Here is a 26,818-nt window from a genome sequence, read left to right on the forward strand (position 1 = left end):
TTAAGGGGAGGGGAAAAAAAAAAAAAGTTACTTTTAGAAAGCTCTTTCTGCTAATAAGGCTCATTTAACTAAACCAGATACTGTATTCATATAAATCAGATTTATAGTAAAAATACCATTTCTTTCACTGACTCACATGCAAAGCTGAAAGTTTATAACATCTGAGGATCTGTGTTTCTGTATCAGCACAATTTTCAGATGTTGATTGTATTTGCTGTCATTGTACCAAGGCATTTAAAGCAATAAACTATATTCATCACAAAATTATACCTGCATTCTACTTTACTTCCCTTTCTGAGGGTATTACACACAGTATTTTATGACAGCACACTGCACAAAACCTAAGGAAAATATTACCACCAAGTAACATGAGAACTAGAACAGATACCACCTCTTCTACACAGATGAGCTATACTGCCTGTTTAGTGTCTAAATCAACACGGTATTTACAAATCTGAATTGCTGACATGTTTTCTGCCACCCTTAATGCAAGTTAACAAAACCTGATGCTTGCCAGAGTGACAGTCCCTTCACTTGGAGAGAAAAATAGCACCGAGTGAAATTGACCACAGACATAACTGATAAAATACTATGAAATACAGTTTCAGTACATTGCATTAACTCTGCACTATCACTAAATAAAACTCCAATTAAAAATGTGGTCTCATAGAATCAGTGTTGGAAATTCAAACAAATCAAAAATACACTAATGTAACTGCACATATAGACCAAGTAAAAAACATTACAAGGTTGTCTTACATGGGATTATTTTACTAGAACAACTGTACAGCATTTCCCAACACATCCATTAGCATGAAGACAAAAATGACATGGAGGTTTTTTATTTTAAAACACCTTTATTGCTTAACAAATAATAAAACACTTTTGAGAAGCTAGAGATTCTCATCTAAAAAAGTATTAATTCGAAACATCTCTTCTTCTCTCTCAGTCATCCTAGAAAATAAAAAGGGAACAAGTTAAAGATGTTTCAGGTTTACAACTAGTCTTCTAAAACCACAAATACACCTCTGTTCCTCTTTTTCATTTAAAAAAATAAACTGCATCCATGTGTTTACAAAAGACTTGTTAAACACAGTACTTGGCAGGGACTTTATGGTACAACTATGCTTACAACACAGAAGAGGTTACATGTATTTTTTCAAACTCACGTGTCATTTTCATTGTAGATTACACTAAATTTCAAGAATTAAGGAGAACAGAACTCATGATCTCATATAGGGCTCTCTCACGCTTATGAGTTTCATTGATAAATAACCAGGCCACTTAACACTAATTACACTCACTGGCTTTAAATTATGAAAAAGGCAATTAAAAATGAAGAACACTTCATCACCTTAAATATTGTCTTTAGTAAGGAACGAATTTTAGAAGGCACTTACCGAAATCAAAGATCAGATAAAAAAAAATGCTGTTTCCATTCTTCTAGATGCTTAAGACAGTAGTAATTGCTGCCAGCAGCAGGAAGAACACTGCCATTTTTCACACACTCATCTGTATAGGGAGCACTTCATTTTCTGGACCACCTGTGAACTTGTACCAGGATCGTCGTGATTCATGCTCATGACAGAGCACTTAATTGTCCCATGCAGTCAATTCTCATCTTTATGTTCCAAGCAGCATGTGTTTTCATACGGCTACAGTCAGTAATCTTGCACAGTATACTTCGCAGAATATAGCTGTGAGCCCCTACTGGCCATGCTTTTGCTATAGTATCCACAGAATCACAGAATGTTCAGGGTTGGAAGGGACCTCTGTGGGTCATCTAGTCCAACCCTCCTGTCAAAGCAGGGTCACCTACAGCAGGCTGCACAGGACCTTGTCCAGGCGGGCCTTGAATATCTCCAGAGAAGGAGACTCCACAACCTCCCTGGGCAGCCTGTTCCAGGGCTCCGTCACCCTCAGAGGGAAGAAATTCTTCCTCATGTTCAGACGGAACTTCCTGTGCCTCAGTTTGTGCCCATTGCCCCTTGTCCTGTCACTGGGCACCACTGAAAAGAGTTTGGCCCCATCCTCCTGACACCCAACCCTTCAGATATTTATAAGCATTTATTAGGTCCCCTCGCAGCCTTCTCTTCTTCAGGCTGAACAAGCCCAGCTCCCTCAGCCTCTCCTCATAGGAGAGATGCTCCAGTCCCCTCATCATCCTTGTAGCCCTCCGCTGGACTCTCTCCATCTAGCTCTTCATCTTTCTTGAAGTGGAGGGCCCAGAACTGGACACAGTACTCCAGATGGGGCCTTACTAGGGCAGTGTAGAGGGGAAGGAGAACCTCCCTCGACCTGCTGGCCACACTCCTCTTGATGCATCCCAGGATCCCATTGGCTTTCTTGGCAGCCAGGGCACACTGCTGGCTCATGGTCAACCTGTCGTCCACCAGGACACCCAGGTCCCTCTCCGCAGAGCCGCTCTCCAGCAGGTCCGCCCCGAGCCTGTCCTGGTGCCTGGGGTTGTTCCTCCCCAAGTGCAGGACCCTGCACTTGCCCTTGTTGAACCTCATCAGGTTCCTCTGCGCCCAACCTTCCAGCCTGTCCAGATCACGCTGACTGCCAGCACAGCCTGCTGGTGTATCCACCACTCCTCCCAGTTTGGTGTCATCAGCAAACTTGCTGAGGGTACATTCTAACTCTTCAGAGTAACTCTCAAATTACAGCCGCCACTCTGATGACACTTTGTTTTTTCTGAAGTTAAAGCTGGAAGCTTTCAGTGTGTGAGACATGTAAAAGGCCTGTTTATTTACTACATTTAAGACAGTAAAAAAATTATTGTATGAAGCAGACATGATCTTTCAGTAGCTGCTATGAGACTGAGGTCATATTAATTCCTGGCAGAGTTTGAACCAAGTATCATGTATGAAATGTTCGATTTTCTTCTTATGTTTTAAATGCATTATAGCATATTATCTGTTCTTGAATACTGACTTAACGTTAGCCAAAGGAAGGTAACCTGTCACATACACAATCCACAAAAATCTTACTCATGCTTCAGCTATCCTAGTTATTTTTTTAAGATTCCCATATGGAATTACAAACCTCCAAATAAATCTGTTACAGAAACAATGCAAAAAAAAAACCAAACAAAATGACCATTTTAAAATCCGCGATTTTATTAAAATCAAGTATCTGAGCAGAATGCTGATAAATTCTTTTCTGTTATGAATACTTAACTGTAGTGGGTAACAATTCTATTTTTCTAACATTTTTAAGCAAATGCATGTTATTAGTAGAAATTACGTACTTATAATTGAGAATTATTTTACTTTTCCCTTTAAAATACAAGCATGGTGTTACAAAGTTTCCAGTTCCACTACTCAAAAAAATGAGATCTTCACTTTTCTAATTAAAAAAGTTCTTTGCAATGAAGTTTGTAACAACACCCCTAGCAACGTGCTTCAGCACCGACCTGATATCGCCACTAGTTGAGAAGAGAACCCAACCTCCATGCACTCTCATTCCTCAGTCTCTCTTGAAGACAATGCCAGCAAGTGAACTGTCAGCTAGCACACACTGGGACTAAAAGCTTTGCGACACACATCTCCACGTGGAGGAAGCGAAGCACAGCCACTCATTTCATTTGCAAGTCACTTAGTCTTGAGGCAATACTGCGACAGAAACATCCACTAGAAGATGATTTCAGAAAACTATTCTTCCCAACTTTTCTGAAATAATTGTTTAAGGAAAACTTACCCAATAAGATCAAGGAGACAGGATTCATCATCATCATCATCCATGACAACTAAAACAAAAAGGGAGAGGATGGATATTTGATATGTAGCAGACAAAAGATTACTTTCAACAATAACACAAATTTAGAATATCTCAATATTTTGTTTGAACTATTAAATTGACAAATGTCTACTATTGGCACAGTTCTTAAATCAACCTGTGCCTTCTACAGAGGTCCACTGATTTCTCAAAATCAAATTCAGTCACATATAATGATACACAAAATCCATGCAATGTTTTAGCATTTAGGGGGTTTTTTAGAATATTAAATTGGAGGAAAACAAATGACTAACCAAACTGATTAAACAGGACTTCCACGACTTCAAATACATAGTAAAAGAATCAACACCAAATGCAATCTCAAGACTCCAATTTAAATAATTCTACAGGAATTTATTCCCAGCTAATCCCAGTCATGGAATAACCAAGCACTACATAATCTACAAAGACAGTTACAAATTAGTGGCTGTAACACTGACCAGCTAAAAAAGGTAAACAAATTTAGGTCAGTACCATGACGGTGCTGTTATAGGCTAGAACCAAAACTACAGCCAAAACATTACAAAGCATTAACTAGAACACTATTGTCTAGCATACCTTTCTATACCTAGCCATTGCTAGTGACAGTATGGCCACTTTCAGTTTCTCCTCAACAACACTCAGAAGCGTACTTAAATGAACTTGTGATTAATAGTACAGAGTTCTGACAATCCTTTTAACAACGGGTGGGGAATTCATTTGCATTAGCTGAACTGAACATAAGCATCCATTCATTGGGTGCAGAGCACTTTCAGCCTCACAGTGTCACAACCACCAACTCTTCCTACGCACTGCCTACTTGGTCAGGTGCTGCCCGTACCAAACACGTTCCATCATGCTTTGCTCTGATCACTGTTCCTTTGAAGCTTCTGTTTGCAGATCCTGGTTCTCCTGTTCACAGTAGCTCTCGGAAAGCCATCTGAGACCGCAACTTCTCTCTTTTCCCTGTCAGTAACTCTCAGGACCTTATTCCCTCTGTAACGACTCCATCTAACCCACCAGTTCATTTATCAACAGATGCTAGCATTTCCTAAACCTCTTGCTAGCCTGGCTTCCATTTAGTTATTCCGTCTCATCTTCACAGTGTCTTCTAACTACATCAAATTGATCACTGCGCATTCCATGCTTGTTTTTTCTCAACTTCCCTTAAGAAGTCTGCTATCATACTTAATCACTCAAATTTACTAATATAGGTTTGGCTTTAATTCATTTTGCTCTCTCTCTCACTTCTTGCCAAACGGAAACTTACTCTCCGTGATCAGATCCATATGAGTCATCCTCCAGGCTCTTTCTCATACAGAGCTCCACAACGATTAAGACAATGAAGGGATGGGAGCACCTGTTACACAAGAGGCTGAGAGCACCAGCACCGCTCCGCCTGGGGAACAGAAGGCTATGGGGGGAAACTTCTCTGTGTGTACAAATACCTGGTGGGAGGGTGTAAAGAAGGCTGAGCCAAAATCTCTTCAGTGGTATCCAGTGAATGAACAAGAGGCAAGGGGCACAAATCGAAACAAAACAAAAAATAATCTATCTAAACATAATAAATTATTTTTTGTGAACTCTGAGGGTAGTCAAATACCAGCACACGTTTTCCAGCAAGGTTATGGAGTCTCCATCCCTGGAGATACCCAGAACCCAGCTGGACACAGCCCTGAACCAGCCTGCTGTGAGCAGGACAATGAATGAGCTGATCTCCAGACCTCCCTCTTCCCACCTCAGCCGCCTGGTGATTCCATAACCTCTTTTACAACATTTTTCTATGCTCCACTGATTCTGAAACCAGTTTATACTTTAGACTAACAGAGGGTGCCCTGTCCTCTACACTGCACAGCCTCATTCAGATTTTTTCTTCAGTCTCCTGTGCTTTAGCCTACAGAGACGCTGAAGCAGAACCAGACAACACATCCTTACAAGGATCCCTCAGTATCACCTCTCTGGGAGAGCAGGAAAACAACTCATGGCTACAGAGGACTAGCTCAAATGTCAACAAAATCCGCATTCATGAGGCGACTATGTATCTTAAGAAAAATAGTTTCTCCCATGATTCAGTAACACATCTGCTCACTGTTGCGTACAGCCGCCAGCATGAGCGCTGATCTTGCAATTTAATGCTAAGCAAATAACATGACATTTTATGATCTCACAAAATTTAAATGTAAATGTTCATTAGTAAGAACAAATTAATAAGCAATTAGCATTAAGTGATCAGCATCCTGCTTTAACTGCACTGTTAGTACTACTTGCAGAAAGCTGTTACTTCCTCTAACAGCTAAACAGCATATCCATCTCTCAAGAGCAAGGTTTCAAAGACTCCTAGCCAACCAAAAGGCAAAATCTCCTGTATCAAAAGTCAACAGCATCTTTGTTTTCACGCTGCATGCCTACTTTTGAAAATACCATCCCATATGGCAATACTGACATTGTTATTTAAATAAAATAAAAAGTCTTTGCTTTACCAAACCAAATATTCTCTGTAACCACCCCAATAGGGGTTCAACATTATGGAAAGTGACCACATAGAACTTTGTTCTCCTGTGGGTATTAAAACTACTAACACAAATTAGACAAATTGGGTAAGTTCACTAAACTCTTGAAAACCTGCACATAATGATCACAGGAAAAATAACTGTATGAAAATACCAATAAGAGAAAATCTTAATGGCAATACACATTCTTCACTATTCAGCCCTTCAGCTGAACATGCAGTCAGCGTTATTAGAAAGAATTAGTTTTCCCTCACTTCACAAATACAAGAAAAATCTACCCAACACGCTGTAATCTCCTACCAATTTACCACAGACAATAAAACCCAAAGAAAACAGCTACTTTTTTGATAAACACCAAGAACCACAACCACTCCCCTCCAGAAATGCATCTTCCTAACAAGCTTTAACAACATTCTTGTCATCACTAGCACAAATCTATACACACAAAAAAGAAACACTATGTCACCTTCTCTTTTTTAATGCAGGCTTACCAAAAAACCCAAGTCTTTTTACAGCTGATCAAAGTACCACAGAGTCACAAACCCACCTACCACACACATCTCTCGCTACATTCAGAAGTTGTTCTGATCAGCATTCACAGCCTAAGGGGCTACATGCTGCCGCACCTTGAAAACTGCAAATAAAGCACAGGCAAATCGCTACCATGTCAGCATCCCCACAAACGATGGCTGGGTAACACTGCGCTAACGCAATGCTGCATGGCAGAGCTTTTGTGAAATACCACAGAACCAACATGCCATTTCAACAGCACACACAGGGGTATGTGGTCCGTGAAAGAACAATCAAGATCACAACCTAGCCACAAACCTACCTATTCAGACTAAATTCTGTTCCTGTTTTGCCACATGTACCCAAGATCTGTATAACCACGTATGCACAGGTTTAACTCTTTTTAACTGATGCAGATTTTCAATGCAGATTTAGTGTCCTGTTAACTTCAGGACAGAAACAGAGAAGGTACACAATCAGACCAAGTCCTTGTACGCCCTAAAGCAACTACTCGTTCAGTCTATTTAGAAAAGAGGGCAACCTTAGCAACACATGACCTTGACACAGATGACCATTTCAAAGTGTGTTAATAAAAGCAAGCCTATCCCATGAAATTTTCCTAGCAAGTTTTCCACAGCACAAATGGTAGAAAAGTCTGTTGCTTTTCTTGCTGACTCTCTTCAGGTTTTCTACACACAAGTTATACAAATTCTGCCCTCCTCATTGTTTGCTAACATATAGTGGGCCAAATCCGTGATTGATGTATGAAATGGGTATAAACCATATTAAGCCAAGACAGTTTGAAAATAAGACTCGACACAATAAGCGGAATTAGAACATTAGAGTTACGCAGCCTAGAACAGTGGTCTCCAAAGTGGGCTGTGTGCAAGTCAACCCACTGGAGTGCAGGAAGAAAATACCAGAACTTCAGCAGCATGTGCATGTAGTTTGTAAATAAATATACATATACTGGGGGAGCATGCTCAAAAAACTTTTACTAATAGGGGTGGGTGATCAAAAACATGTGGAGATCACTGGCGTAGACCCTTGAAGACTGACTCACTTCTGCATTCAGATCAGCTGAAGGAGGCTTCAGCCGGTGGGCAAAGGGCGTGGGTGCAGGCACCAAGCAAGGCTTCACAGAATCACAGAATAGTAGGAGTTGGAAGGGACCTCTGTGGGTCATCTAGTCCAACCCTCCTGTCAAAGCATGGTCACCCACAGCAGGCTGCACAGGACCTTGTCCAGGCAGGTCTTGAATATCTCCAGAGAAGGAGACTCCACAACCTCCCTGGGCAGCCTGTTCCAGGGCTCCGTCACCCTCAGAGGGAAGAAGTTCTTCCTCATGTTCAGACGGAACTTCCTGTGCTTCAGTTTGTGCCCATTGCCACTTGTCCTGTCACTGGGCACCACTGAAAAGAGCTTGGCCCCATCCTCCTGACACCCACCCTTCAGATATTTATAAGCATTTATTAGGTCCCCTCGCAGCCTTCTCTTCTTCAGGCTAAACAAGCCCAGCTCCCTCAGCCTCTCCTCGTAGGAGAGATGCTCCAGTCCCCTCATCATCCTCGTAGCCCTCCGCTGGACTCTCTCCAGTAGCTCTTCACCTTTCTTGAATTGGGGAGCCCAGAACTGGACAGAGTACTCCAGATGAGGCCTCACCAGGGCAGTGTAGAGGGGAAGGAGAACCTCCCTCGACCTGCTGGCCACACTCCTCTTGATGCATCCCAGGATCCCATTGGCTTTCTTGGCAGCCAGGGCACACTGCTGGCTCATGGTCAACCTGTCGTCCACCAGGACACCCAGGTCCCTCTCCGCAGAGCTGCTCTCCAGCAGGTCCACCCCGAGCCTGTCCTGGTGCCTGGGGTCGTTCCTCCCCAGGTGCAGGACCCTGCATTTGCCTTTGTTGAACCTCATCAGGTTCCTCTCTGCCCAACTTTCCAGCCTATCCAGGTCACGCTGAATGGCAGCACAGCCTGCTGGTGTATCTATCACACCTCCCAGTTTGGTGTCGTCAGCAAACTTGCTGAGGGTACATTCTAACTCTTCATCCAGGTCGTTGATGAAGAAGTTGAACAACACTGGGCCCAGTACTGACCCCTGGGGGACACCACTAGTTACCAGCCTCCAACTAGACTCAGCGCCGCTGATGACAACCCTCTGAGTTCTGTCATTCAGCCAGTTCTCAATCCACCCCACCGACCACTCATCCAGCCCACACTTCCTCAGCTTCCCTAGGAGGATATCATGGGAGACTGTGTCGAAAGCCTTGCTGAAGTCGAGGTAGACAACGTCCATGGCTCTCCCTTTGTCTACCCAGCCAGTCATGTCATCGTAGAAAGCTATCAGATTGGTCAGGCATGATTTCCCCTTGGTGAATCCATGCTGACTACTCCTGATAACCTTCTTTTCTTCCACTTGCTTGATGATGGCCTCCAGGATAAGCTGCTCCATCACCTTTCCCGGGATGGAGGTGAGGCTGACCGGCCTGTAGTTCCATGGGTCCTCCTTCTTGCCCTTTTTGAAGATTGGAGTGACACTGGCCTTTCTCCAGTCCTCGGGCACCTCTCCTGTCCTCCAGGACCTCTCAAAGATGACGGAGAGTGGCTCAGCAATGACATCCGCCAGCTCTCTCAGCACTCGTGGGTGCATTCCATCGGAGCCCATGGATTTGTGGAGGTCCAGATCACTTAAGCGATCCCTCACACAGTCCTCCTCGACCAAGGGAAAGTCGTCCTCTTTGTAGGCTTCTTCTCTTACCTCCAGGGCCTGGGATTCCTGAGGGCCAGTCTTAGCACTGAAGACTGAAGTAAAGAAGGCATTCAGTAGCTCTGCCTTCTTCGCATCCTCCGTCACCAGGACACCCGCCTCATTCAGCAGCAGCCCCACATTGTCCCTAGCCATCCTTTTGCTGCTGATGTAGTTGGCTTGTCTGGGCCATCGGGGCCCATCAGTGCACCCACAGCCTGGACAAGAACCCATGCTAGAGACAGGTGGGGGAAAACACACACTGGGAAGATTCACACAACCTGCTGGAAAGCTGTTACAGCTTAGCCTAACAAATACCTAGTTACCATCAAATATCAGTTCTACAGGGTATTTTAAAAAAAAACAAAACTATTTATCATAACTAGGCCAACCTCAGCCCTGCTGGTACATCCAACTAATTTTACAAAGGGCAATCCTTACTAATTAGTGACAACCCAGCAAAGATATTACCTGTAACTTATTATTAGCAAAGCCTCTACTATTTTGTTTCATATCCCTGCTACTGCACTGGTGAACCCAGTAAGTGCTTCAATTTGGGTCACATGTACTTGTGGAAGCAGCACCGCCTATCCCTTCTGGGAAATAACAAGAGTGCCCTTTATGGAACGCTCCCAAACAGAATATAAGAAAAGGTGAAAGTAATAAAACTGACAAGGAAATCCCAGCTATGCAAGCCAGTCCTCCTGGGGACTGTTATGACCCGCCCTTAAGGCCTCTGCCTCCCTTTCAGCACTCCCTCCTACTACAGAGCAAAGACCAACAAGAGAGGAATAGAGCAATCCTGCGCCCCTCTCACCTGCTTTCCCCAAGTCAGCTCAAGGCTTTCAACAGTCGCCTGGAACAGAAAATTGATCTGACAAAATGTACTGATCTGATTCAACTTGGAATAGCCTATTGATTTGGCTCTGGCTTGCCAGGAGGCTACAAGAGTGCAAGCACCAGCCCAACAGAGGGAACACGAATGAGGGAGCTGGGTGGTTAAGTCTGGGGGAGGGCAGCAGTGCTTCAGGCAGCTTAAAGCAGTTGTCGGGCTGTAGCCGCACACGTACAGCTAACACAGCCACCACCCTCACGTTAGCCGCAGTGCAGGCACCAGGTCGATGGAAGCGATTATTCCCCTCTACTCGGCACTTGCAAGCTCCTGTCTGAAATGCCATGCTCAGTTTTGCCACACACACACACACCCCCCTCCTCTTTAAAAGAAATACAGAAAAACTTGAAAGAGTCCAGCAGAGTGCCAATAAAATCCTGCAGGCAGACGACATTAAGAAAGTCTGAGGGAACTACATTTCTTCAGCCTGGACAGCAGCAGGCTAACCAAGGCGCTGCCTGCAGTCTGCCACTGCTCAGACAAGTGGAGCCAGCCTCGTCTCATCAATGCGCAGCAAGACACGAGGCAACCGCCAAAATATGCAGCACAGAAAATCCCAACTGTATATAAGGAAAAAAGAAGTTCACAAACAAGAATGCTTAAGCAAGAGCATTTTCTTTAGAAATTTTCAAAACTCACAGCCCTGACCAACCTGTTCTAACTTTGAAGCCAGTTCTGCTTACAGCAGGGGTCAGGGCCAGGTAACACCCAGTGGTCCTTGTCAGCCTAAATTTTCAGTCACCATGCTACACAACCCACAGTATCATGCAACACATGCAGGGTCTACAACCTGCAGAGTCATTAAAATTGGATTTGTCTGAGAACAGTCCAATTACTCATACATGCTTCATACGCTGTACATGATTTTTATAACTTAAAAAATGGGAGTATCCAAAACCACTGTAAATACTGGATTTTAAATTCACTCCAATTATATCCAAGTTTGTCACAGAATTATTTTCCTTTCTTAAAGTAATTCACAACTTCTTAGAACCTTAATACATAACTTCCGATACAAAGCAGTAAAGTATTATCTTCACACTTTGTAAAAGCCTAAGACAGTGGCTAATTCAGAAAAGCAACACTTAGAGCAGTAATTCCCCAAACTGTGATATGAACAACATCAAAACTCGGCAAGCCACAAGTAAAGAAATTCACCTGCAAAACTGCTGTAAACATATACAGACTCCTAACTTCCATGCAGCTACACGGGATCAATTCCTGACCGGCAGCGTGCTGGCCCACAGGTTCTGAGTGAATACTGACCTTTGGAAATCAATGCTTTAAAGCAAGGAAATGACTGCTGTAGTTACAGCTTTATAGTGGGAGATAATCAAACGTGCATACACTAACATACCTAGCACCTGAAGCAACTACTCTCCAAGTTACAAGACATGCCCACTAATCCTCACAAGCTCGGTATGACATTGTATACATCCAGCCCGCAGGAACTCTGACAACACCTCCATCATGTTTTATAATGGATCTCAGCCATCAAATCTTCCGTACTGTTCTGTTGCTCTACACCATTCTTCAGAATTTTAATTTACAATCCTAACTTCACTATGGAGTATCTGAAGAAATACATTGTCACTGGAACAATAATCATCAGAACAACAAAAACAGAAGAAATCAAAGTTACTGCAATAGTCACTGTAGAGAATGGTATTGTAGTGAACTGAGTGTGCTACATAAAATTTACGACATTTTTATCCCTCGTATCCTTTTGAATACAGATGTAAGTCTATTAACCCAATACAAGCATCCATCCCTTGTTAAATTACATCAAAGGATCACAGCAGCGTGAAGTAATTCCACACTGACTCCAGCGGCAAAACGTGCAGAGTTGAAGTCCTTCCCTCACACAAATTTCCACCGCGACTCCCATTAATTTTCACAGTGCTAGTATTTTGCTCAGTATTCTTCTGAACTAGGAAAAAAAAAAAAAAGAAGGTGCCATTTTGCCACATATTAGGTAATGCATATCATTTAAGCAGTATGCATTTCAGGTTGCTAAGGTGCTGTAACTACCGCCTTCGTGACGCTGCCAGTCATCTCTCAGGTTCGTAACAAACAGGCAGCCCCGGATTCATTGAAGGAAACTCACCTGCATAGGAACAACCAGACCTCACTTGCATTCTCTGCAACACAGGAGTGTAAGAAAGAAGTATTAACTCCAACCCTTACTACCACATATTTTTTTCTTAAATTTCAGGTCCGTGCTACTTTTGAAATGTCTAGTAGACCAGACAATTTCAGGTTCTTGTAACTAACCAAGCATGTGTTTTATGATCAACTTTAGAGCTGCTCACCACATCAAGCCCTTTATTTTCAAGAAACTGATTTTTAGACAGATGGAATACAAAAAAAAATGAGTATCGAGGTATTTCCACTTCCCCCCCCTCATTACTGTAAAAAAATCATCTGCAGAGGAGTAACGACACTATTCAATGGAGAAGAGGTAAATATGGAAAAACTTGACTGCAAATTAATATTCATAATTTTACTCAGTCAAAAATACAGCAGGCTTAATTATCAAAAAGTTGTCATTTCAGGACAACAAGAATAAGGAGGCAAATTTAATTTTTAAAATGTACTTTGTAAAACACAAGGATTTAACTACTCACTTGTAAACCATGCTGTGCTTATATTCCACAATATGTAATTACTCCTGATGAATAGTTTCTCTTCCAGAGGAATCGACAAAAAGCAACTACTATACTGTTGCAAAATGTACCAGCATTGGTGCTCTAAAAAAGAGCTAACAAATTTGGGATTCTAACCGAGTAACACAGTGCAATATGCAAGTGTGAATTTTCTACATACATGAAAATGTGTTTTCATTCCAAGATTCTAAACCTGAGTAGTACTTTTAAGATGAACTTACAATGTTTGAAATTAGCTATGGAACTGAATTTAATCATCAGCATTTCAAAGATATCTGTATACAACAGACTACAGGAAGAAATCTGTAATTTTAAATATTCAGAAGAATGATGCAATATCTCTCCATGAAAAACTACTCCAAAAGATGGGAACTATTCATGAGTCAGATAAATAGCAACAAGAAAAGAAACACGAGACTGCTAACTCTCACGAATTGCTAGGCATGACGTTGCACATCTTCCTGGTTTCTAAGATCTGGCAGAAGATGAACACCTAAGAGGACAGGCACGGTCTTAACACAATTGTGAAGTACCAGCTCCACATACAGAAGGGCAAACAAAAACCAGACACTAAAGCACAGACAACTTGCAATACGTTGTTTATCCAACTCTTAAATTTTATTACGCTTTAGCATACCACAGAAAAAAAGATTCTTGATCTGAGTTTGGCAAACGTGGTAACTTATCAAGCTTCCAAAAACTACAGTGATATTTTAATATATTAAGAAAAAAACAGAAATGTGCAACTGTTAACAGTATGTATGACAGCAAAGGTTAATCCAGCTACAGTCAAGCACACCGAGTACACGCGTGAACCCCCAGTATAGCTGTCTAAAATCTGATTTCCCTCAGACACACATGTTCAGCATCAAATTTCTAACTTATTCAATACAATTTTTTCCTACTGCATCCAGAGCTGCTCTTGGCAACACCAAAAATCTTGACGAGACTTTCACCTGAAAACAGATTTTTTTAAACCACACAGAGAAAATCCATCATAACTCACAGCCTGGAGGTCAGGACGCTTACCTACGCCATGGGATTCACCAGGCTAAACACTCGTCTCAGCCCATTTCCCCAGCAGTGACTATCCTCAACAGTATGCTATGGGCCATTCGAGGCTCCGCCTTTCTAAGCTGCTCCACCGCATACACAATTCTTCAGGAATCTCGACATTCACAAAACATTTTGAAAGGTCCTGCTTTCATCCCAAAAGAGGAAGAGAAGGAGGAGTAATCTCAACAGTTCCTTAGGAAAGAAATGTTCATCTGCCCAAAGAAGTCAGATGCTCATAAGTATTTCTAGAAACTACTGTACGCAATAACGCAGGCTATTAGCATATGTTATTTGTGCAACACAACACTTTAAGAAATGTCAAGTTGGTTCTTCAGATGTTTTTATCTTGTTTCTACTACAGAATACCTGTGTATCGTAATTCTCATTCCGTGCACTTAATGTTCAAAGATTCTGAAAAAACACTTAAGCAGTCTCAGAATGTAACTACCTTATCAACTGATCACTTATCAATTAATCTTTAAACCAATGACCAATTAATTTTCACTGCCACTCTAGTCCATACTAGTTTAAAACAAAACTGGTTACCTGGCCACAGGCACGGTTCACACACGCTAGTATCAGCTAACAATTACCAATAATTAAAGCTGAATAGAGATTTATACTCCTTTCAGTTATGTTGGGGAAATTAAGTTAAGTATGAATACGATGAATTGACGGATGTGTAACTAATTCAGCAGTGCAGTTCACATCAATGCCCCCAAAACCAGACTGAAAACCCTCCATACTGCCAATCTTGTCCTTGTTGAAGCCAATGCCTTGCTAAAGGCAAAGGAGATTTTGCCACTTGTTTCAGTGGGGCCAAGATATTTTCTGTAACTGACACACCTCAATAAATTCCAGCTACGAGACCAGATCCTGAAATGCCACTCTAAGATCCTAAGTTCACAGTAAAACTACTGCAAGTTCCATCTGAGACAAGGCACAAGACCACCCCTTATAAAAATAATTAGTCAGTTCCAATGAAGTTAAAACTTCCTCTCTGGACTCCCCTCTCTTCACTTCACCACCCTTTCTTAACACCTTCAATGAAAGAAAGGCTACTGTATTAAGTTTTGACTGTGATTTGCCCCCTATCTTTCCTTTCCTTTTGGTAAGCATTCCCTTACTCAAAGCAACACCTGAAGCAGCTCTAGAACATTTCAGAACTAGTGCAAGACAATAAATTAAAGCAATAAAAAAACTCCTGACAGTCTATTTGTGCTACTTAATCATGTTAATTTTTGTCTAAAACCTCAGTGATTCTCAAATAAAGCAAAAATAATACAGACATGGTAGTTGTTTTCTCAACAATGAAAGCAGGGGCAAATGAACATTTGATAACAAAGATACACATTAATTTAACTACGTGATGACCTTGAAAAAACACCATTTCAGGTCAGTGTTTATGCATTTGTACTGGTGCAACAAGGGCTTTACCGATACTGCTTATTCCAGCTTTCAAACTTGAACAGTTGCAGGTCACAGTCAATGTTGGAACAGTTTACTGTTCTTGCTGCTCTCCCTCTACTGTAAGAAAGCAGAACACGCTTGTTTTTGTAGACAATCCCCATGTCCGTTCTGGACCAGGTATGTCATCATAAAAAACCTTTCAGGCACAGATACAGCTTATTCCAGCAGAACTACTACAAGAAATTATGCCAACTCTGAACAGAATGAATCACATTATCACAGAGGCTCATATGCCTGGACTGTACCTATTACTTACACAGGGATGACACACTTTTACGCTCTCAGTGCTGCATCTACGCTAAAAAGCGCTAGCCATTAGACTTACCACAAGCCTAATGCAGCATGAAAAGGCATGATCATTGACCTCTAGAGCCACATTATAAAACATAACTGCAGTTACGCAGACACAACTTTTCTGGAACCGATGTGGAAGTATACCAGCAAAACTGTGAAAACACAGCTAGAGTACAACGAATGTCCAAGGAGCATATGAACACATCCCTGCCTGCAAAGCTCTTCAACTCTGGACTATGGACTTACCTCTGTTGCAAAACCTCACAGATACAGAAAGGGTCCTTGGAGGAAATTGGAAATGCAGCTTATACTAGCAGACTTTGGTATTTTTCCCTGACTACAACCAAATTAAATATATAAACTCTACTGGAAAAGTACGTGGGGCAGGGGAGGGGCAGAAAAACTGCATATCTGTAAGCTGTCACAACTATTTAGCTACGGTAGAGCCATCTCGGACAAGGGCACAACTACATAGCACTGACCCACCTGAGGCCACACATACACTGAGAGTATTATCAACTCAAGAATACGGGTATAATATACAAGGCAAGTGCTCAAAGTATGAGGAAAATGAGAACATACCTAAAATACATGAGCATCATACTAGTGAATAAGACAAGGTACATCAAAGAAAACACAACTGGGCTAGTGTATCAACACGGTGAGCTTCTGCACTCCTCCATCAATGTGAACAAGCTATGCAGAACGCAAAGTACTACTTGCAACAACAACACAACCAAAAAACTTTTAAGCTCAGACGCGGCCAAAGAAATACATCTAAAAAGAACAGATCTACTATATTTAAATACTATCCATCAAAGACCTCAAGACGAGAATACATTTTGCTTTAATGCAAGCAGGTCAGAGTAGAGAGTATACAGTCATTTGGCAAGTATTATGCCCTGAGAGAATATAAACTGGCCATTTTCATCCCATTTTTATCATTTCTTCGTTATTTTCACCAATTAATGAAAAAATCCACAATCTTCCAGACATTAGTGTATAACAGAGAAATTTTATTGTATAAAAATACACTACCACTACAAAAAAAATTGACTATATTGATCCCAAGACTATTGTTAAGAAACATGCAAATCACTTCAGAGTACATCTCATGTAATACTAAGATTTCTGAGATATGTGAACAAATACTGTACTCCACACTCAACAGATTTTAAACGACTATAAAGTTTTAGCAAGTGTATTGTTTAAAAAGCTAAAACGTTAACAAGGTTATCTCGATTAAAGTCTTTAGAGAGTTCATATCCAGACAATTTTTTTAGTGTATTCCAAGAAATAAAAAAATGTATTTCAAAAGAAATGTCATTTTAAACCCTTCAACACCAACAGGCAAAGAATTTAAACAGCCTTAAAATTAATCCCAAATTTTAAAAAATCTCCCACTTCCTTCAGAAACGAGCAAGAGGCATGGCGAAGCCCTCCTCTCATCTGTCAAAAAGCATAAGATGAAGAACTAAACAAGCATTCCACACTACTCAGCGGGCACAGCATGAGTTGGTCTGGCAGCGTATTTGCTGTTCCTGAATACAGATGTTGTGGGAACTAAACTTCAGCCTCTCCAGCACTGATCAGATTACACAGAAATGTAAAAATAAAAAAGGACAAAAAAAAAAGTTTTTATCAAAAAGCAGGAGACCATTTACAAAACTCTTCCTAAAGAACAGCACCAAAACACAAGAACCGTATTAAAGTGGAGCTGCCAAATTGGAATAGTTTGCAAAAAGCACTGCTTCCTGTGAGATATAACGGATAAAAACCTTGAAAAGATACCAATCCCCCCTTCAAAAACAAAGAGCCTAAAAGCAACAAAATGAGTCATCTACCCACCCATCAGAAAGTTACTTGCCCTGTATTTTTGCAAGCACTTCTAAAGGTACGGAAGGCTCTTCGACAGAACATTACTTTGCTACATGAGGGCATTTCTTGGAAGGTGGACTTCTTTGCTAAGGACGTGTTGTATTGTCACTCCACAGAAGAGTACGTTCTTTCAAATCTTTCTTCTCCCCACACTCTGAAGCCATCTCATGTCAAGAAACAGGTATTTTACAGACATGAAAACAAGCTCTGAGGTGATGTTTCCAGACTTGAAGGGGGGAGCACGGGCCCCTCGGAACCAAGGCAGTTTCGTACCTCGCAGCACCGTGACCCAGACCACTCAGGAGCTGGGGAAGCCCAAGAAGGCAGCGACTGAGCGCGACAGCTCTGGCAGGGCCCTCTCCGAAAAGGCCCATGCCCAGAACAATGCCACCTTTTTGCTTCCCTGCACACGCACAGCCCCAAATCCTTCACTTTTCTCCCCAAAGCACACACACGGGAAAAAACCCTCACAGAAATTTCTTAAAGAAAGAAAGAGAAGGCGGGGGGGTTGTGAACGCAATCCAGCTTCTGGGATTTCGGGGAGTGGATCTGAAGACCCGGGCGAGCAACGCCTCCGAGACAGACACAGCGACGGCCCCGCCCCACACGGCGCGGCGGCGGCAGAAACGGCCTTAAAATGGCGCCCGTGGGGGAGGAGAGTCGGGAGCGAAACTGCGCAACAAACGCTGGCAGGAAGCCAGGCAGCGCCATCTTCCCCGCTCTCCCCCACCCCCCCTCGCACCGAGGAGCTGCCCTGCGGAGGCTGGCCGCCGAGCCCGGGCACGGCCGGGGCAGCGCTGCCCTCTCCCGCGAAGCCCGCTTCGTTCCGCGCTGCCCAGCCCCGCGGAGGAGCGGAGCGGGGAGCAGAGAGCCGGCGGAAAGGAAAGGCCTCCGCATGTCGTTCCTTCCCCCGGTGATTATTTAGTAACAGTTCCAAGAAAAGACACACGTGCCCTCAATTCCTCGTTTCATTTTGCCCGGTTTTTAACATGACTACATCTGCTTTCTGCCATAACCTGTAAGTGAATTTTGCGATTAACAGCAAAAAGAAATCGTAACAAGTACTGAAGCCCCCCCACAGCCCAACAAATGCGAGGATTTCAGAAAATCCCCTCCACCACCACCTACTGTTTTAAGCCGCAAGTAAAAACTATTTATAAAACACTGTTTCTCTGACGGAAAATAATGCCCGCAGCACAGAGGGCCGGATTCCCGTCCGATCCCACAGCAAAGCCGAACGGGGTACTCCAGAAAGAGACGGTTTACTGTTATGCTTTAAAAAACAGGCGTTACGGTTAAATATTCTCTCTCCAAAAGGGGGGGGGGGGGGGGGGGGGGAGAAAAATCACAGCAGAAAACTTGGTCCCGAAAAGGAGAAAAAAAGCGCATTAGCCCCAACCTACCGCCCGAGCGCTTCGCGCACCCCCAAAAAGCAGCCCCGTCTCCATTCCGCGGGTGAAAGCAGGCGGCACGCAGCAGTTCAGAGGAAATCGCGAATAAAGAACGAAACAAATCAAATCAAATCTAGTGGCGACACCGAAAACGAGGAAACGAGTGAAAAATAAATCCTCAGAAGGCACAAATCTGAGACACGGGCAAAAAGAAACGGCAAGATTAGGGTGGTGGCGAGCGGACGGGGGGAAGGAAAAAATCAAGCCCGGAATGAAAAAGGAAAAAAGAAAAGAAAAATCCTTCCCAGCTCCACAGCCGGGAGAGAGACGAGGTGTCTCCATTTTCCCGACGAGGAGGAAGAAAGAGTGTTTCACAGACCACAGAGCTTTAGAGAAAAGCAAAGAAACGAGGGGGGGAAAAAAAAGAGGGAGGAGATTTGAAAAGATTATTTTTCTTTCTCCCTCACACACTCTCTCTATCCCCCTCTCTCACTCTCTCTCTCACACTCACACATACACACACACACTCTCTCTCTCCCTCCTCTCCTCTTTCCATCCCTCTCTTGATGGCCATCAAGGGGGCGGAAAATAAAAAAAAAAAAAAAAGACAACAACAACAACTAATTTTAAACCGGCTCAATCAATGAGTCATTAAAAGAGATTTTTCTTCCCTCCTCTCCTGAATTTGCATGGCATCAGCAAGAAAAAAAAAAAAAAAAACAACCCACCCCAAACCTCTCCCCTCTCTGCAGCTATCAGCCTGGACCTGAAACCTTATCTCTCCCTTCTAACCCCTCACCCCCCCCCCCCGCCTTTATTTTAAGAAACAACTTTTTTTTTTTTTTGAAGTGCCCTCAGCAGCCGCCACCACCAGCCTCGCGGGAAAAGAAAAAAAAAATATAGTTCATTTCCATGTGAATCCACATCTGCCCAAACAACAGCCACCCACAAAATATCCCTCTTCTTCCTCCTCGTCTCCCCTCTCGCTCGCTCTCTCTCTAGATATATATTTATATACATAGCCCCAGAGCCAATAGCTCTCTGGGCTGAAACCTAATATCTTGGTTTTGGCAACTCCTGGTTGTTAATTTGCTCCTCTTTCTTTTCTGTCTGTCTGGAGATAGATTTCCCCCCTCTCTTTTCCCTCCCCGAAGGAAGGGAGGAAGGAGGTTGTGTGTTTTTTTTTTCCTTGAAATTTTTATCACAAAATTATAATACACTCAAAGGGAAACTCACCGTCATGAAAAAGCAGTGCCTTGTCAACGGGGTTTCTTCGCCATCACATCAGGGGCTGGCAGTGTAAGAGAGAGAGAGGGAGAGCGAGAGAGCGAGGGAGGGAGGGGGGAGAGAGCGAGCGAGCGAGCGAGCGAGGGGGAAAGAGAAAGAGAGCGAGCGAGGCGAGCACCGCGCCGCGCCGTACCGCACCGCACCGCGCCCCGCCGCCGGGGCCCGGCCGCTCCGCACCGCTCCGCACCGCCGCGGGACCGTGCCGCAGACCGCCGCCCGGCCGCGCACACACACGCAGACCCGCGCGCCCCGCCATGAGGAGTCCCCGGCCCCAGCGCCGGCCGCGCGTCGCCCTCCCGACAGCCAGCCCCGCAGAAAGTTTAGCGGCCTTCTGGGTTTTATTCTCTTTGTTGTTTTTGAGAAAGCCGTAGATCTGGCAATCTGTACGTGCCTGAGCTGTCCGCTGTCGGTTAAAAGTTAAGGTGTGGTGTGGGTTACAGAAAAGTTAAAAAAAAAACCCAAAAGACACAAACAGTATTTTCCCCACTAAAACCAACATTAACTAACAACTTGGTTGGCTTCCTACGTCATAAAGTTGTAAACCACTACACGCGGGGGGTGGGCGGGGGGGGCCCAGGAAAATAAATGCAAGGTGACCTTGAAAAAGATAAGATTTGATCCTCCTACAAGTGGCAAGATTTTGAATTTTTTGAGATGCGTTCTTATCACCCTTGGTGGAAACAAATGATGTGAATTTCAGCTGCTTTAAAAAAAGGTTTGGGTAACCTAAAAATGCTAATTTGGAGTCAAGGCTTATAGCACTGAGAGTTCACTGATACAATTCTACAATTTATTTCAGTTAAAGGCATTAATATAATTTTATTCGAAGCCTGTTGGTTATACGAAACCAATTAAACTTAAAATATTCACTTTATTCATTACATATATAATTAAAAACTCTTCATTCCAATGATCTTACAAGCCTGGTTTATTTAAAACAAAAACATTTTGATTGAAACCAGAGTAAGAGTCTTAGCATGTAGAGATATGTATGCTAATGCTTTTAAAACAAGAAGTCTCTTCAAAGACCCTTTTTCTGCTAGCAGTCGCAATTCCCAAGGACTTGCATGCAGCAACCTTTTCTATTTTTTTTCTGAGAAAAAGTAACTTTGTTAAAACTCCTTAGAGACAAGGATTTGAAGACTTTATTTAGTAGCAGATTCTTCTTTATTAGCTTTACAGCTCAAAAAACCACTTTCGTTTTCAAATACAATGACGTGAAAATGGTTATCGGCAGTGTACTAAGTGGACCTTTTCCAAGAAGTTGGCCAGATTTTTTGTGTTTAAAAAAGTCAGCACCTCAGCATTGTTTTCAATGAGAATCTGGTTATATTATTTTTTAAGTAATAAACCAATTCGTATTATAATATGGGAAACAAAGGTTAAGCCTGATTCCAAACCTTTGCCCAAGCCAAGACTCATGTGCAACTCTTGTATACATGCATGTCCACAGTACAAAATTTAGGCGAAGCTTCAAATCGCTCCTTGAGCGGAAATGTCGGGTGCCAGCGAACCAGCCTTAGCGTGAGGCCAGCAGATCCGTTGTGCAGTCCGGACAGACCGGACACAGGCATGGCGCTGCCCAGCCCACCAGCCAGTCCACTAACTCCACTTTCCACTAATACAGTATGGGCCCAAAGAGCCAACGATACGGACGTCAACATCACGTATCCGAGAGCTCAGCGTCCTAATTGCTCTTGTAGCAAGCCTGACACCTAGCAACAGAAAATTGAAAAGGCCAAATTTCAAGGTCCCTAACTTCAGCAGCTGCTTCAAGGGGCCAAACCCTGCCCTGAATTAATGCCTGCTCAGCATCAGTGGCTTCAGAGAACATTGCTGAAGAAAGAACTTGTGAGCTGGAGAGAAACCACAAGCATTCTTCTGATTTGGTTAACAGGAAGTAACTTTGCATCAGAGGTTACGAGGCAGACTATCGGATCAGTATATTAGTATTCTCCCAGTCCTACAGAAACCACAAATAGGAAGTAGGCAATACAAAGAAGGAATGGGAGGAAGGAGGACAAATGACTTTTAATAGTTTCCCGTATCATAAGAAACGCAAGGAAGCCTACATAAATTTTCCACAACTGTACCATAATTTACACACACTTTCCCTGAAGGATGTTTCAAAGCAGCATTGGCAATAACTTGCTAAGCAGGGACAGTACAAAAATGGAAGGAGAGCTAACATATATACAGGGAAGCACCCCGAAGCGACCAGGTTTCTCCAGACCTACACCAGTCAGTGAGTTTAAGAATGAAAACCCTTTATGTTGCCACCGAGTGGACAAAACAAGCCCAGAATACAGTATACCCTCTGCAGAAGTAAATTTGCATGTATTTCTATATTGGCTATATTTGTTCAGAAACAAAATTGGCTCCGGCAGAAACGGTTACTAAAAAAAAAAAAAAAAATCAAGAGTTGGATGTGACCTTATAGGCCAGATTGAAGTTAGCACTTAAAGCAAAATTAATGTTACCTTTAATGCTAAGAAGTGTGAATGCAGTCTTCAGCTGTGGTGTTATCACTTTCTGGTGTACTACAGAATTTTCCAGACCATGTTTCTAAAGAAATACTGCTTTTAGCCGTGAGGCACTCATGCTTTTTTAAGAGCATGAGATGGTATTTCTGAACTGAGTATCATCGCCCCAGGAAGTTTCCCCTCTTCTCACTGCCTTACTGCATTAACACAAAAGACCCTAATATGTCAAAATTCTTCTACCTCAGGGTCACCTGCCCAGACCTGTTGTCCTCAGTCAGAGTCCTGTTCTCCGAATTACATACAATGCACATTCAGTGGCTGTCTCTCCTTAGCTTCCCCAGTCACATTCATTCGCTTTCTCATTCATTTTCCTGCAGCAGCTTCAGAAGGAGTAAGGGGAAATAAGCATGAGAGGAAAGGCAAGACCAGCGTCAAAAAAGAATCGGAGAAATCTTTAGAAGACAGACGTTGGTGTAAGAATTCTTAAGTACAGCTACCGGGAGCATCATGCGCACCCATCACACAACATACTACTTGGCTATATTTTGACATCAGCTGTCAAACTGTGACCATGCTATTTAACTACCACCGCACTCATAGATGTGCAAAGACACCAGATGACATTTGGAGTGAGCTGAGACACACAGCCCTGAAATGACAGATTGCGCAGAAGTGAAAACTAGGCTTCGATATTGAGAAGGAGAAATATAAGGGGTGCAAAACACCGTCTCCGTTCATTTTGTCTCCAGGTTTCTCCTAGATCAAGTCACTTCATTATTATTCAGCCCGTTTTTCCAGGTCTGCCTCACAAGCATTCCAATTCTTGGGCAATCATAAATTAGTACCCCAAAAGAAGATCAAGCAGCAGCAGATTCATAAGAAAGAATTTAAGGACTAAGCTATTTGCATTAAAGGAATGAATTCCACAGTCATCCCAAGATTCTTGCATGAGCAGTCTTTTGTAACCTCAACTCACTGCATCCTCTCAGAGGTATACTGGATGGAAAAGAGTGCCATTTACTCCACTGGAGCCTTGCTTCCTCACACTGAGTGCTTCAGCTCTACTGATGGCACTTCTTCCTCCCATGCTTCTTCACCTCTCCATCCCTTAGCATGTTTCTCGTGTCAGCTCATCACCAGACACACCATTTATCCAACTATGTACTGCTTTACCAATTACTAATTTAGATAAGAATAAATAATTCTCAACTTGAAGGCACAGAAACAAACAGGTCATCATTAAAAGGTACAAGCAGTAGAAAGGTAGAGGTCACAACACTTGAAAAGTAGCGCACGCATATACAGTGGCATGAAGGGAGATGAGGACTTTAACTTGAGGTATAAATGCAACATACCGCATGAAAAATTCAGTTTGATATCCATATGAAGTGCCAAATTTTGAATAGTTGCCACCAAAAGCTGGCAAAAGGGTGGTGAAACACTGGCACAGGTTGCCCAGAGAGGTGGTAGATGCGCCATCCCTAGAAACATTCAAGGTCAGGTTGGACAGGGCTCTGAGCAACCTGATCTAGTGGAAGATGTCCCTGCTCATTTCAGGGAGGGTTGGAACTAGGTGATCTTTACAGGTCCCTTCCAACCAAAAGTATTCTATGATTCTATGATAATGCTTAGACAACCCATCAGTAAAAATTTCCTACACAATACAAATTTCGGGTTGATACCATGCCTTACTGGCACAAAACAGTACTTACAAAACCAGGGGCATAATTGCATGGTGCAACTTACAAAGCCGTGACTCCCGTATCAAGCATCACACCAGACACAGGACTATCTAAGCAACACATATTCACAGGGGGGATTGGTTAGCGTGTAGGTAGCAAGAGGGGGTAACTAAGAATGAATCTCAGAACCAGAGCTTTACACCAATACCAGAAGAAAGACAGGTTTCTGTGACTGGAGATTGCATGAAGGCCAACAGGGCTGTTCTGTGATGAATCGAAAGAACACGTTTTGGAGAACTGTGCTTCTCCGAGATGTGGATCTGATGTACAGAAGACAATCGAGTAAAACCAGAGAAAAATGTGGTGACTGGACCTCCCACTGGAACAAATGAGGATGCAAAATTATTACTGGAACAGATCAAGAATAACTGTATCACACTCTAGGTTATTTAAATAAAGTCTCATATTCTTCAGCTTGGAGTACCTTAAAAAGGAGAATTAAGTGAGATTAATAGCTCTCACTTCCAATTTAGAATAATCTTAAAATATTCAGCCACTGAAATGCATTGGAAAAAACCACCTCTGAAGACAGAACTTTACTACGGTACCTGGAGGAATAATCTTCAACAACTAACATCACCAAAATTTACAAAAGAAATCTGAACTAAAAATGATGGCAGAAATTGGGAGAAGCTTGTATAATAATCATAGTTCATTTGGTGAGCATAGATGAATGGGGAAAAAAAATCAGGTAAGCAAGGATACAGAAATGAATAACAGTATGTTACTGAGTAGATGGACACAAGGTTTTTAAAAAAAAGTAGTAGCAATTAAAAATGGTAGCCAGGCAATGAAGCTAACAAAAGGACCATTTCTAATACAACTGAGGTGCTGTGGAAGATTAAAAAAAAAATCAAATTATTATTAATAGAAAGAACCTAAGCAAAAAAATGGTAGCCTAAAACATGAAACCAGGCATTATAGGGATAACAGAAACACAGTGGAAGAGTAAGTAATACCAAAACCATTCATGTTCAGGAAAGAAACATAAACATGCTAAGCTATACTTGTATAAGGACAAGACAAAATAGAGGCACACAAGGGACATTATGAAGAAAGCATCATCTAAGTCACAACTTTTGAGAAAGAATGGTTTTACTTGGGTATTTCTGGCACCCTACTAGAAACCACCTGGACAAGATCTGGACAGGAATAAAGATTGCTGTAAGTCAAGTCTAAATATTATCACTAGAAAGTAATCAATATGAATGGAATGTATTCTCTCAGATTTAGACTGAAGAACAAATGCTAATAATAGGAGGCAGTTCTTCAGAATGATAGCTGACAGATTTTTTCGTAAGATGAATAAAAGGCAAAAAGAATACAAGTTTAGTTTTGTTTACTAATGAATATACTACAGGAGAACTAACAGAAAATCAGTAAACTTGGATACAATAACTTCAAGTTAATTCTACTTAAATTATCAGAAAAACAAGTGGAATATGTTTGCAATTAAGATTCACAATTCCAAAATGGAAAACTTTGATATACTGTTGAACCTAGATGGTCCATTAAACTGGCTAGTCCAATAACCAAACATAGGTTTCTGAAATGTCTTAAATTAAAAGAAAATGTAAAAGCATCTGAAATCTTAAGTCAAGCACTGAAAAAAAATCTCTTACGAACTCCAGAACTAATAGAATAACTACATCAAACGAAGAGTTCATAAGACAGCATCTGTAATTCACATGCTTTGGCTTTGGAATTTCACTAATGTCAGTTAGCAAGTTAGAATCCTAAATACCAGTTAGCAGCTAGGCCTGGCCCAAACTTAAGTGCTCTCCTGTTCTTGAGCTTCTGTGTTTAACATATTTGGGCCATGCTTTACTAATCTTCAAGTGCCTCTTGCCATAAAAAGTTATGCTTTGAAGTCTGTCCCAGGTTTTGGAGGATAACTCATTTTCATAGAAATGAATTTGTTTCTACACCTGTGGCACTGGGAATTCCTTGGAAGGGACCAGCTCAGACTCGTTTCAAAACAAGTGCACCTCGACTGGTCAGAATATAATTAGTATCTTAAGCATTCCCAAGGATTACATTTCAAAGCTTTTGCATTACTCACAGCAATTAAGATGCATCAAGTAAGTTTTATAGTTTTAGCTCTCTCTAATTAGTGATTTAAAAACACACAT

The 26,818-nt window shown here is 42.3% G+C and overlaps 1 protein-coding gene across 3 annotated transcripts in view; it reads right to left on the minus strand.

The window, feature by feature from the left end:
* Nucleotides 1-26,818, minus strand: part of BICRAL (BICRA like chromatin remodeling complex associated protein) — a 48,964-nt gene that overhangs the window by 18,294 nt on the left and 3,852 nt on the right. The window contains exons 1-2 of one of the 3 annotated variants that reach the window (XM_075412913.1): nt 20,411-20,620; nt 3,703-3,751 (exon numbers count right to left, since the gene is read on the minus strand). In XM_075412913.1, the coding sequence (XP_075269028.1) occupies nt 3,703-3,746 (44 nt within the window). In that variant the 5' untranslated portion in view covers nt 3,747-3,751; nt 20,411-20,620. Of the gene's footprint in view, nt 1-3,702; nt 3,752-19,186; nt 19,668-20,410; nt 20,621-26,818 lie in introns of those variants that run through there. The other 2 variants (XM_009932848.2, XM_075412914.1) reach the window with 2 other exon arrangements.

This window comes from Opisthocomus hoazin, chromosome 2 (genome assembly GCF_030867145.1).
Source record: "Opisthocomus hoazin isolate bOpiHoa1 chromosome 2, bOpiHoa1.hap1, whole genome shotgun sequence".
NCBI lineage: Eukaryota > Metazoa > Chordata > Aves > Opisthocomiformes > Opisthocomidae > Opisthocomus > Opisthocomus hoazin.